Raw genomic sequence first — 14,356 nt, 5'->3', positions numbered from 1 at the left:
GAGAACTATTAGAATAAATGAATACAGTAAAATAGCAAGATATAGAATATGCAGATATTTATTCTATATACTAACAACAAATTATCAGAAAAAAATTAAGAAAACAATCCCACATATGGATCAATGGAACAGAACAGAGAGCCCAGAAATAAACCTACACACCTATGGTCAATTAACTGTCAACAAAGTGGGAAAGAACACACAATAGAAAGAAGACAATCTCTTCAACAGTGGTGCTGGGAAAGTTGGACAGCCACATGCAAATCAATGAATTTATAACACATCTTCACACCATACAAAAAAAAAAATAAACTCAAAACGGCTTAAAGTCTGAAATATAAGATACAACACCATAAAATTCCTAGAAGAGAACATAAGCAAAACATTCTCTAACATAAATCATACCAATGTGTTCTTAGGTCAATTTTCCAAGGCAATAGAAATAAAAGGAAAAATAAACATATGAGATCTGCTGCTGCTAAGTCACTTCAGTCATGTCCAACTCTGTGCGACCCCATAGACGGCAGCCCACCAGGCTCCCCCGTCCCTGGGATTCTCCAGGCAAGAACACTGGAGTGGGTTGCCATTTCCTTCTCCAAGGCATGAAAGTGAAAAGTGAAAGGGAAGTCACTCAGTCGTGTCCGACTGACTCTTCGCGACCCCATGGACTGCAGCCTACCAGGCTCCTCTGTCCATGGGATTTTCCAGGCAAGAGTACTGGAGTGGGGTGCCATCGCCTTCTCCCATATGAGATCTACTCAAACTTAAAAGTTCCCGTACAGCAAACAAAATGAAAAGATAACCTACAGACTGGGAGGAAAAAACTGAAGATAACACAAACAAATGGAAAGATAAATTTTGCTAATGGGCTTGAAGAATTAAAATTATTTAAATGACCATACATATCAACTATATTTCAATAAAATTAATAAAATAAAAAGTATGAATCACAAAAGTCTCATGTTTGGTTTTATAAATACACACATACACACACTTTTATGCTTGACAAACCAGGAGTATATAGTTGTCCCTCGGTTTCTGTAGTGGATTGGTTTCAGGATTCAGCCCCTAACCCTTTAGCCCCCAGGCTGTCAGATACCAAAATTCATGGATGCATAAGTCCCTTATATAAATTGGCTTAATATTTGAATGTAACCTACCCATATAGTCCCATATACTTTAAATCATCTCTAGATTAACATATAATACCTAACACAATATAAATGCTATGTAAATAGTTGCCACTGTGTAATAAATTCAAGTTTTGCTTTTTAGACCTTTCTGGAAGTTTTTTCCTCAAATACTTTGGATCATTGGTTAGTTGAATCTGCAGGTGTAGAACCCACAGATAAAGAGGGCTGAGGGTACATGCTTTCAAAATATCCAAAGTAATGTTTGCAAAAATGAACCTTGTGTTCAACCACAGAGAAAATTCCTTAAAGTTGAAATCTTTTAACTCACAATTACCTAGTAAAATGAAGAAAATCAGATAGAAAACCAAAAGGCTAGATAAAGTAACACAATCATATAAGTATCAAACACATCCCACAGAAAATTCTAAAAGCACTTCAAAGTAATTTTTGGATTTAAGAAGAAGACTAAAATCATAGACTATTAAGAAATTAATAACAATTAGAACACTGTATAATAAAAGAAACAGTTAAATTAGTACTCAGAGGAAAATATACAGCCTTAAATGCATTTATTAGAAAATAAGAAGACTGAAAATAAATAAACATTTAACTTAGGAAGTTTAAAAATAAACCAAAAGTAAGTAGAAAGAAGGAATTAAGAAAAATAAAAGCAGAAATCAATGAAAATCAAATACCACTAGACTTAAGCTGGAGTTTTGAAAGCTCAATAAATAGTCCTGCCACTAATAAATCTGATCAAGAAAAAATGGTTAGTATTATTACAAGAACTAAAATTGAGCACTAAGTGCCAGGTACTGTGCTAAGCACTTTACATTTAATTCTATGTCAATCTAATAAAAAGATATTATTATTACCATCCTAAAGTACATCTTCTACCCTTTTCTGTTTTATTTTTCTTCCTTAGCACTTCTCGCTAACATACCAGATATTTTTTTTAATCTTTTTTATTAACGTTTGCACCAACACACATTTTCTTATTTTGTTCACTATTATATTTCCAACCCCTAGAACAGTGTCTGACACAAAATAGATCCTTCTTTTTTTTTTATAGAAGGGTGGCATAATCCCTATTATACAAAAGTAGAAACCATGACAAAGTTGTTTGTACAGGGCTATCCAGAAAGCAAGTGGCAGAGTTAGAGTCCCAAGTTAGCCGGTGATGTCAGAGGCCATACCGCTAATATTAAATTATATTGCCTTCTTAATAAATATTAAGAATTAATATGGAGCTAAAACCACAGATCTAAGAATTACAAGTGAATGTAATATGCATCTTTATACCAATAAAATTTAAAATCGCAATGTAATGAACAATTTTCTGAAAAATATAAATTATCAGAATGATTTGAGATGTGAAAAACTTAAATAACCTAATATAAATTAAAAATAATAGGGACTTCCCTGGTGGTCTAGCAGTTAGAAAGTCACCTGCCAATGCAGTGGACGCAAGTTTGATTCTTGGTCTGGGAAGATCCCACATGCTGTGGAGCAACTCGGCTCACAAGCTGAGTGCCTGGAGCCCATGTTCTGCAACAAGAGAAGCCCATACACTGCAACAAAGAGTAACTCCTGCTCGCCGCAACTAGAGAAAGTTCGTGTGCAGCAACAAAGAACCAGAACAGCCAAAATAAATAAATAAACAAAAACTTTAAAAAAGAAAATAATAGAAATTTTATCCCCACAGGGTACCAGGACCAAAAATTTTAAGGGGAAATCTCATCAAATAATTAATGAGTAGGTAATTTCTATTACTTAAATGGTTCATGAACATACAAAAAATGAAAATATTTTATTTTTAAAATGAGGATAGTATAATCCTAACATCAAAAAACATAAGGGCAGCAGGAAAGAAAGCTACACTCAAAGTTCTAAACTAAAGTGGTAACAAACTGAATTATCTGTTGTTGTTCAGTTGCTTAGTCCTGTCCAACTCTTTGCAACCCCAAGGACTGCAGCACACCAGGCTTCCCTGTCCTTCACTATCTCCCAGAATTTGTTCAAACTCATGTCCACTGAGTTGATGACACCATCCAACCATCTCATCCTCTGTCACTTCCTTCCTCTTCTGCCCTCAATCTTTCCCAGCATCAGGATCTTTGCCAATGAGTTGCCTCTTCCCATCAGGTGGCCAAAGTATGGAGCTTCAGCTTCAGCATGAGTCCTTCCAATGAATATTCAGGATTGATTTCCTTTAGGATGGACTGGTTGGATCTCCTTGAAGTCCAGGGGACTCTCAAGAGTCTTCTCCAACACCACAGTTCAAAAGCATCAATTCTTCGGCGCTCAGCCTTCTTCATAGTCCAACTCTCACATCCATACATGACCACAGGAAAAACCATAGCCTTGACTAGACGGACCTTTGTTGGCAAAGTAATGTCTCTGCTTTTGAATACGCTATCTAGGTTGGTCATAACTTTTCTTCCAAGGAGTAAGCGTCTTTTAATTTCATGGCTGCAGTCACCATCTGCAGTGATTTTGGAGCCCCCAAAAATAAAGTCTGACACTGTTTCCCCATCTATTTCCCATGAAGTGATGGGACCAGATGCCATGATCTTCGTTTTCTGAATGTTGAGTTTTAAACCAACTTTTTCACTCTCCTCTTTCACCTTCATCAAGAGACTTTTTAGTTCCTCTTCACTTTCTGCCATAAGGGTGGTGTCATATCTGAGGTTACTGATGTTTCTCCCAGCAATCTTAATCCCAGCTTGAGCTTCATCCAGCCTGGCATTTCCCATGATGCACTCCGCATTTAAGTTAAATACACAAGATGACAATATACAGTGTTGATGTACTCCTTTCCTGATTTTGAACCAGTCTGTTGTTTCAAGTCCAGTCCTAACTATTGCTTCTTGACCTGCATACAGATTTCTCAGGACGCAGGTAAGGCGGTCTGGTATTCCCATCTCTTTAAGAATTTTCCACAGTTTGTTGTGATCCATACTGTTATGATCAAACTGAATATAGCAGTATATGAAACCAAGTGAGGTTTAATCCAAAGGTACAAGGATGGTTCAACATTTCCATTAATGCAATTATTTCTTTAATAAATTTAAAAAGTATATGATCATCTCAATAGATACAAATTTGAATAGGCATTTCATCTATGTCTATTGTAAGATATATGAATGACTAATAAGTACATGAAAAGATGTTCAACATCATTGGTCGTTAAGGTAATGAAAATTAAAAATCACAATGAGATACTACTTCCTACCCATCTGACTGGCTATAATTACAAAGATAAGTAATATAAAGAGTTAGAAAGGATGTGAAGAAACTGGAACTCTTACACATTGCTAGTGGGAAGGTAAAATCTTATAGTACTTTGGAAAATTGTCTGGTAGTTTCTGAAAAAGTATAAACATAAATAATACATGATTCAGCAATTTCACTTCTTTGTAGCTACCCAGGGAAAATGAAACCATATGCCCACATAAAAACTTGAACACAAACGTCCATAAGCAGGATTATTCATAATAGCTCCAAACTGGAAACAATCTACATGTGCATCAACTAATAAACAGATAAACAACGTGTTGCATATCTATACAATGGACAACTGTTTACTAACAGAACAGACTACACATATGTGTTGCAATAGGGATGTACCTCAAAAACATCATGCTAAGTGAAAAAAACCAGGTGTATAAGCCTAGATGTTGTATGATTCCATTTATATGAAATATCCAGAAACAGAAAACCTAGAGAGACAAAGATCAGTGGTTACCTGGGATTGGGATGGGAATGAGATTGAGAGCAAATGGGCATGAGGCAACTGCTAGAGGTAGAATTGCTTAAATTGGACTGTGGTAGTGCTGTAAAACTCTGTGAATGTATGAAAAATCACCGAATGGTACATTTTTTTTGGTATCTAAATTATACTTCAAGAATGCTGTTAAAAATCACATTTACAAAAATGAGAAACTGTTGGTTTATGAAATATATTTAATCAGGACTCTATGAAAAACTACTGGATGGCAATGAAATTGGATAAAAAATGGAAAGAAGCAAAACACATGCATTATTTTAGCATGAATTAACAAAATGATAATTAGATTTGGGTGTATGATTACCTAAGAGACATAAACAGTTATAAGAAGAGCCCAGAGAAATGATGAACACCATAATCTCCAAAGATAAGAACTATGAAAAATTTGTGACAACAACTAAAATACTTTCACTTTCAAGAAAAGAAAAGGTAGCTTGATCAGGGCCATCAGTTATGGTGCAAAATCAAACTGCTCAAATTTTAATCCATACAAGTTGTTCTACTTTTTTCTATAGGAAAAAAAATCATTTAAAGCCTCCTAACTTACCCATATAGATGGGTGTCCCACATGTGGTTTGCAGCATGACCTCACTCCTTCCATGCTTCTTCACTGCTAGGCCAAAATCAGTCACCTTCAAGAAGAAATTCACATAGAGTCACCAGTTTTCCAGACCCAAAGTTCACACATTCTGCCAACAGGATTTTCACTACACTGTATTGCATTTAATTCAGGAATCCTTGAGGGCAGAGGGGCTTTCCTTGCATTACTAATAAGGACCTTGCTTCCCCTTCCCACCTGCCCCTCCTTGTGAAAAAGAAACCTGGTCAAGAGAAACTTGGTTTTTCAAATTTTGAAAAAACACCCATAATGTTGATTATTCACTCCTTCTAATTTAAATTCAACAGTTCAACATAGGGAGTTACTCTTCCAAGAAGGCATTTAACATTTTTTAAAATGAAATTTATCTTTATAAAGTTATTTCATTGTAAAACACATTCTGGCCTTGGTAAGTTTATTATCTATTTTTCTGATGCTCAAGCTATGTTTCAGTTTAAACCACTGTTATAAATGCAAATCATTATTCTTGTCAGCACTCACAGAAACTCCTCCTTTTTATAATTATTTATAAAATATTTTCTCTAGTCAATGCTATCTTTTCTTTACTATTATTTCCTCTGTGTTTCTAGAGTATACTAATTTAAAAATTATTACACTATTAAAAACTACGAGAAGCAAATTAACAGGAAAAAAAAATACACACTATAACTACAAATACACGGGAGGCCTACTGCTGCAACTGTAGGCTTTCTGCTCAGTCTAAATCTTGGTCATTAAACATTTGGTTATTAAATATTCAGTGGGTGCCCTTGGTATTGTCTCCCAAGTTGGAACAGCCTTGGGCTGAAAGCAGAAAAAACAGGCACATTTACTGATCACACAACCAAAGATAAGATTGTGGTCCACAGACAGTGAATGTAAACTTTTCAGTACCTAATGGAGTAAGAAAATGTTCCTATCAACAATGTGATATCACTATTTCTCTAAAGAGACTAATAAATTTCTCCAGGAGTGTTCACAATGACCCTACTTGGAGCATCATGTTACATTATCTTTCTCCACAGAAAATGTATACAGGTATCAAATATATAAAAGCTCTCATGACCCAATTCAGTTCTTTGTAGGGCATTTATTCCTTCATGCACCAAATATTAATTGAGCACATATTATATTCTAGGCATTATTCCTGGTACCAACAGTGAATAAGACACACACAGAATTCCTGCACTCATAGAGCTTATAATAGAAACATCTAAGAATATTTATTTGAGTATAACAACAATACTGTTAATCCTATTTATGTTATAAATGCAACAGAGCAAGTTATTCAAAGACAACATTTTATTCCCAAATTAATACATTCATATATTTTGAAAGCAACCACTTTTAAAATGCTAATAAATAATGTATTTGATCATTTATTTGACATTAAAGAACACTTAATTTGAATAAAGTCTTCAAGAATAAATACTTGGCATACTAACTGTGCTTAGAACATAAATATTAATACCCAAGAAAATTTTAAATGAGAAATACAGACTTTAGCATTAATTTAGTATCAAAGGCACAGCCAAGGTGTACTTTTTCTCTAAATTTGTAACACATTTACATCAAATTACCAGGCATAATTTTGAAATTAATTAGAATTCAGAGCATCTGTTTGTTTGCTATTAACTAATGATTCAGAACTATCCAAATGAATATCTACTTTAACAAAATTCAGTAGCACTACTTAACTTGTAAAATTATTCTTGTCAGTCACAACCTCTTTTGTGAAATTTTAATTTTTTTTAGCACAGGCTGCTTATTTTTGGCTGTTAAAAAGCTTCTGAAATGTATCTAAAAAAGAGGATGTACGTTGTCACTTTGATATCAAACTATTTATAGGCAAACATTTACCACAATTTCTATTATCTTACCTTTATGTTTAAGTTCATTTCATTGTTAGCATCAATAAAGCTGCTTTTAACCATTATGTTCTCCAGTTTCAGATCTCTATGTACTATATCTACCAAGAAAATAAACAACAAATCAAATGAAATGGATAATGAAAAAATAATTAGAGTGGACACAAATAGAACTTGACCAGTTAACATCCACTGTTGAAAAAGGAGATTTGTCCTGGCTGTTCACTGGAGGGACTGATGTTGAAGCTGAAACTCCAATCCTTTGGCTACCTGATGCGGAGAGCTGACTCATTTGAAAAGACCCTGATGCTGGGAAAGATTGAGGGCAGGAGGAGAAGGGGACGACAGAGGATGAGATGGTTGGATGGCATCACCAACACAATGGACCTGGGTTTGGGTGGACTCCGGGAGTTGGTGATGGACAGGGAGGCCTGGTATACTGTGGTTCATGGGGTCGCAAAGAGTTGGACACGACTGAGCGACTAAACTGAACTGTTGAAAAAAATCTAAGGAGGTCCAGGTATAATTCTTCCTTGTTTCATTCTCTTATATTCATATCCCTTTTCTCCACGTTTCTAACCTTAAGGAGCCACTTTCTTTGACTCCCTGACCTCTCCCCAATCCCCTGTTGCTCCAACTGGCCACTCTTCTTCATGAATGGCCTGGTGAGTGTGAAAGAGGATCATGTCCAAAGTTAGCTATTTCCTGTAGGAGGAAGCTTTCCCATGTCCTTCACTCTTCAAAGAGAGGATTACCTCTTTACTTCTATTCATATGTTATTGTCAGCATAAACATTTAACATACTGCAACTTGGCTACGTGTATACAAACTATATTTATTTCAATATATTTTCTGCACCAGCAGTCACACTTTTCTACTCTTTATACATTAAAGTTAAAAATAAAAACCCGTGAGACACAAAATCTCCAGTTGAACATGTCAGGGCTCAGGCAGGACTTTTATGTACATGCAAATACTCTCATGTACCAAATATTTCCTTTGCAAATAACTGATCCAGTCCATATCCATTGTAATCATTCCCCTAAACTTAAAAAGCTATAGGTATAATTTCCAGGGAAAGGAGGCTGGATGAGCCCTGGACTGTCTACTACTTCTAGTTGTTTACAGTTCTCTTCCACACCCAACCTGTGTTTGGAATTTCTATTGTTCTCCTTATCTCTTCTTACATAAACACCACAAAACTTTAACTAATATATCTTCATAATGTGGTTTGACACTTGTCAGGGCAAGTCTCTCTGCTGCCTCCACTGTTCTTTTTCATTGTTTTCTTTACTATTCTCATCCCTCTCAAAATAATTTTATCAAGCTCCATGAAAAATCCTGTTAAGATTTAGTTTGAAATATACTGACTTTATATATTAGAACTGAAATTAGCAAAATATCAAGTCTTTGGTTTTCTGCTCTTGCAAAAATCCTCGCTCTCTGCGGAAAGCCCTCCCTTTTTCACCTGAGTTTGTATTCCTCAGCTCAAGTTTTGCTTCCTCTGTGAATTCTTGCTTGACTTTCTGAATCAAATGAGGCACTTAGTACACCTGTGCTCCATGCTCTCTATATGGCTCTCAGAAATCATCATATTGTCTTCTGTACTCCATTTGAAAGCAAATCATCAATTTGTTTTCTGTACTCCAGCAGGTGCCTTGTGTTTGAACCTCTGTAAACTCTAGGACCAACCTCAATGCTGTAGGTGCTTAAGGAACATCTGTTGAATGAGCCCCTAGGTTCCAGCACTAGCTCTGCATAGCCAACCATGTCCCCTGACCTCTCTGGAACAAAGTTTTTTTTTCATCTCTTTTGAACTGTGGTGTTGGAGAAGACTCTTGAGAGTCCCTTGGGCTGCAAAGAGATCCAACCAGTCAATCCTAAAGGAACAGTCTTGGGTGTTCATTGGAAGGACTGATGCTGAAGCTGAAACTCCAATACTTTGGCCACCTGATGTGATGAATCTACTCTTTGGAAAAGACCCTGAAGCTGGGAAAGATTGAGGGCAGGAGGAGAAGGGGACGACAGAGGATGAGATGGTTGGATGGCATCACCAACACAATGGACCTGGGTTTGGGTGGACTCTGGGAGTTGGTGATGGACAGGGAGGCCTGGTATACTGTGGTTCATGGGGTCGCAAAGAGTTGGACATGACTGAGCAATTGAACTGAACCGAACTGATAAAATGAGAAGCTTCTAAAGTCACATGTAAGCCAAACTAACACTGAAGGGGAAAAAAAAAAAAAAGCAGGAGCATGAGGAAAAACAGTAGCAATAATACCAAAGAACAGTAAAGCAATTAGAAGAATTAGAATGATATTTAAATGTGGATATTAAAGTAGTGAAACAACTCCCCTATGGTACTCTACTGGTGGATCATACATTTGTCAAAACCCATAGAATGTACAATACCAAGAGCGAACACTAATGTAAACTATGGACTCTGGGTGATAACGATGTGTCAGTGCAAGTTTATCAACTGTAACAAGTGTAACCCCTCTGATAGGGGATGCTAATAATGGGGAAGGATCTGCATGCATGGACAGAGGTATTTGGGAATCTCTGTAACTTCTCAATTTTGCTGTGAACCTAAAACTGCTCTAATAATTAAGTCTAAAATTTTTTTAAATCCCTAGTATATGCAGATTTTTAACATTATTATTAATATATGAGTTTTAAGAAATTTTACTTCTATTGATTTTCTATTTTGGATTTAATAATATTAGCTTCTTTTCAAGTTGTTGAATAGAAATGTTCATAATTTCATTCTTATCCATGGACAATGTAATTGCATACCTGTCTTGTTTCTAATTAAAATATATCAATAAAGTTACAAGGGAAAAAATTTAATTTTTAAAATCAAATTTTCTGTATCAGTAGGCATTACTTCTGTGACTATGAATCCTGGATTCAATCACCCTTAAAGAAAAGTGCTATCTGCCTGCATGGAGTCAACGAGCTGGGTGATCCTCTTCTTACCATTGTTGTGAAGATAGGCTATAGCTGAGGCGAGACTTTGAATGATCCACCTTGTCTCATTCTCTGAGAAATGACCTTTCCTTTCCAGAATTTCTTTGAGTTCTCCATCCTCACAAAGCTCCATCACAAGATACATTTTCTGACATAAATATAAAGAGAGAGAGCACAAATTATTTAGTTGGGTATGTTTAAATGTTATATATTGTAAACAGAGAGTAAAAATATCATTATAGTCTTAATCACTCTATTCATTTAACATAGTTGCTATCTGTCATGTACAAGGTACTCTGTAGGATACTAGAGGGGAAAAAAGTGGAAGTATTAGTCACTCAGTCATGTCTGACTCTTTCCAACCCCATGGACTGTAGCCCGTCAGGCTACCCTGTCCATGAAATTCTCCAGGCAAGAATACTGAAGTGGGTAGCCATTCCCTTCTCCAGAGGATCTTCTTGACCCAGGGATCAAACCCGGGTCTCCTACATTGCATAAGTCACCAGGGAAGCTCTACTAGAGGAAAAAGCAAGCATAATACATACTCTTCACCTCCAAGGAGCTCAGAATATGGTTATAATCACAATGTCATGTGATAAATGCTAACAGAAGAGGACTGTCCAAAATGTGATGAGGTTACAGAGGAGGGGGCAAGCCTAAAGAATGCTCACTGTGAAGAGGAGCCATTTCAGCAGGTCTGGACGACTGAACAGGGATTTATGGGTAGAAAATATGGGCAAGAATAGGCATAGCACACAGCATTTGCAGACTCCAAAGCTGGAAATAACACGGGCAGTTAAAGAATAACACATATCTCAGTGTTAATAGCATTTTGTAAGTCAGAGAAGACTGGAGTAGTGAGGGGTGAGGCCAGAAAGAACAGGCTGGTGCCAGGCTGTAAAGAGTCCTGGATGTCACACAAATGAGCTTGGATTTTTTCCCCCATATGCAGTAAGTAGCCACTGAAGATTTTTTTTTTTTTTTTAAATTTTTACCCACTCTGTGATCTCCAACCAGGGATCGAACCTGTACCCCCCACAGTGGGAGCTCAGTGTCTTAACCACTGGACCGCCAGGGAAGTCCCACCATGGAAGATTTTGAAGCTTATGTCTGGAATGGAGGAAGTGTATGTGTTATCATCAATTCTGCATTTCAAAACGAACACTCCACTCCAACAGCAATGCAGAGCAGAACTCAACAAACTTCTTTTCTGTGAAAGCCAGATACAGATAGTAAGTATTTTTGGCTACACAGGCCATACAACCTCCTCTGTAACCACTCAGCTCTGCTGTCACAGCATAAAAGCACCCATAAACAATACAACAAAACTTTATTTATGGACTTTGAAATTTAGTTTCATATAATTTTCACATGTCATGAAATATTACTATTTTGACCTTTCTTACTAACCATTAAAAAATGTAAAAAACCTAACTTACAGGCTATAAAAAAAACAGGCTGCACTCCAGACTGGCTCACATGCTGTGTATACTGACCTCTGTTCATAAAAGGGTAGGTGTGAGGAGCAGAATGAAGAAAAGAAGAAAACAGTGTGAAAATACGCAGAGGGAGAAATAGTGGAACTTAGTGACTAATGGGGTATAAATGGTAAAAGCCACAAATGAAATGCCTCTTCCATATTTGCTGTATCTGTGGATGTTTCTTATACTCACTTTAAGTATTCCAATAGTCAGGTCATCTATTGAGTCAGAAAGATTCCCAGTCAACTAAAATGCATGCCTTTTTCATACCTATTGCTATTCAGACACAGACCAGCCTCCATGTCTCCATTTTGTCCTATGCCACTACATTTTCATTGTTGTTTTGTAAGATTCTGGGACCTGATCCTATTCTATTACCACTCCTGATGCAACTTCTGTGTTCAGTCAGCAAGCAGGAAAGCAAGAGGAGAAGGCTAACAACCTTTCTCCCTATAGTCAAAATTCTGACTCACTAAACCTTAGGATGCTTTAGAATTTCAAAAGTAACCACAGAATTCTGTAAAGTCTAACGTAAAAATAAGCTTTTGACCTAGGCCATAGTTTTTCCACTGACAGCATGGCAGAGATCATGAAATGAAACGGTAAGCGAATTATTTGGAAGGCAAAGTTACATTAGCAGTGCTTACAATACAAATTGATCAATTTAAAACATGTAAGCTGATAAAAGTTATTATCAATAAAGGTTTTTCAGAAGTCTTTCTGTAACTATTAAAAAATAATTGTGTAGGCCTGGAGAATATGTGGACTCACAAGAAACCCTACATAGTTAATGGATGATCAGTATTACTACCTTAGCCTAACCAGTCAGTTAACAATTTCCTTTAATCTTTAAGATGGCTTCAACTGGAAGTCTAGGCATTTGTGTGAGCTGGGAAGATGGGGAGACAGATCTGACCTTTGTGAATCAAAGGCAAACAATAGGTAAAAAATACAATCACAGATGATGGTTTCCTTTGCCTTCGAATTATTCTACATTTGGACTCCCACTTATGTTCCAAAATGAAGGAACAGACCAGACTTGTCCTCCCTCCTGAAACAACCTAAAAAATGGATAAAATACATGAAATAACAATTTTCAGACATTAGTCACAAGGCAGTGATCCCTGACAAAGGGGAAACCTATGAGACAAGCCCCACGATTATCCTAGCTTACTGTCTAGAGAGAGTTTCCAAGCTACAGAGAAGGGAAAGAAAACCCAAGCAGAGCTCAACAGTCTACATGAACTGAGGAGATGGTGCTGAGAGTCCAGGAAGGCCAAGACAACTAAACTCCACAGGCGAGATTGCCAAAGAGGGGAAGGCTGTACACAGAGAAAGCACTATAGATTTGCAGGTGGCTGCCGATCCCATCCTCAACTCTTCAGCAAACTACTAACTAGCACATACATATCAAGAATCTACCCAGAGGAAAACAAGATGGTGGAGGAGTAGGTGGACGTGGAGTACATCTCTCTCCACAGATACATCAGGAATACACCTTCAGACACAGAAGTGCATGCAGAACACCAGCTGAGATTGGACAGGAGTACCTGACCAGCGATCCACATAAAACTCGGTAGAATGAAGGAACCAAGGGGAAAAACAGGAGTGTTAGTAGGACCGGACCTACCTTTGGCTGGTGGGGGAACTGAAGCAGGGGTCCGATCCCCACATTGGGGCAATTGTCTGAGTCAGAGGAGAAACATTTAAGGCTGAGAGTGAAACATCTGATCTGTGGCAGCCTAAATGGAATGAGAATCAGACAGTTCTTGCTGCAACCATACATGCCCTGGACAGGGATGCAGACCCCCTGGAAGGCGCACCGGCTGGGAGATGGAGTTTATGAATGGTGGAGCAATCCCTGGGCGAGGGCTGCTGTTGACTGTGGAGAGACAGATCAGGGGATGTGAGGGAGGAGATTGTGCTGGAAAATGCCTGCAGAGGAAAGCAAGGCAGCCATGGAAGCAAGGCGATACTGCTGAGTCACGCGTAGTGGGTGGAGCCATCACCATAGCCTCTCTTCCCCTACACGCCAGCATAGGCAGCTGAACAACAGAGGGGCTGGCCCAGCAAATGCCTGAGGCACTGAACTACAGAGTAGGGCCCCACTCAGGATGCCCCTTTAAGTGTATGTATTTGTGTATGTTCAGTCACACTTTTTATTGTTGTTATAAACCTCTGCATCTCTGTCAGGCTTTTGCAGTTCTGTGGGGTTTTCCTTTTTTTTTTCTTCTTTTTTTTTTTTCTCTCTTTTTTATAATTTTAACTTTTAATTTTTTTAAACCTATTATATTTTTTCTACATTTATTCCTTTGTTTGCCTTTCCTACTGTTCTTTTCCCCTTGCAGTTAATCTTTAATGTATATAAATCTTCTTCATCTACCTCTATTTAACTTTGTATATCTATTCTTTCTTTCTTTTCTTTCTTTCCTCTCCTCTCAATATATTTGTTAGTTTTGTTTTCATTGCTTTATTCCCCACTTGGCACCTTGCTTTAGTTTTGTTTTCCAGTTTAT

At 37.2% G+C, this 14,356-nt stretch overlaps 1 protein-coding gene across 18 annotated transcripts in view; it reads right to left on the bottom strand.

Moving 5' to 3' along the window:
* STK33 (serine/threonine kinase 33) overlaps positions 1-14,356 on the bottom strand; it is a 199,253-nt gene that overhangs the window by 49,807 nt on the left and 135,090 nt on the right. For all 18 annotated transcript variants that reach the window (XR_008703032.1, XM_055548715.1, XM_055548721.1 and 15 more), the window contains 3 exons: positions 10,369-10,507; positions 7,402-7,490; positions 5,471-5,555 (listed from right to left, as the gene is read on the bottom strand). Coding sequence is in view for 17 of the 18 variants with exons in the window: in XM_055548715.1 (XP_055404690.1) it covers positions 5,471-5,555; positions 7,402-7,490; positions 10,369-10,507 (313 nt within the window). In the remaining variant the exon portion in view is untranslated. The remainder of the gene's footprint in view (positions 1-5,470; positions 5,556-7,401; positions 7,491-10,368; positions 10,508-14,356) is intronic.

The sequence above is a fragment of the Bubalus kerabau genome, chromosome 15 (genome assembly GCF_029407905.1).
Source record: "Bubalus kerabau isolate K-KA32 ecotype Philippines breed swamp buffalo chromosome 15, PCC_UOA_SB_1v2, whole genome shotgun sequence".
NCBI lineage: Eukaryota > Metazoa > Chordata > Mammalia > Artiodactyla > Bovidae > Bubalus > Bubalus kerabau.
This window is presented reverse-complemented; position numbering and strand designations above follow the sequence as displayed.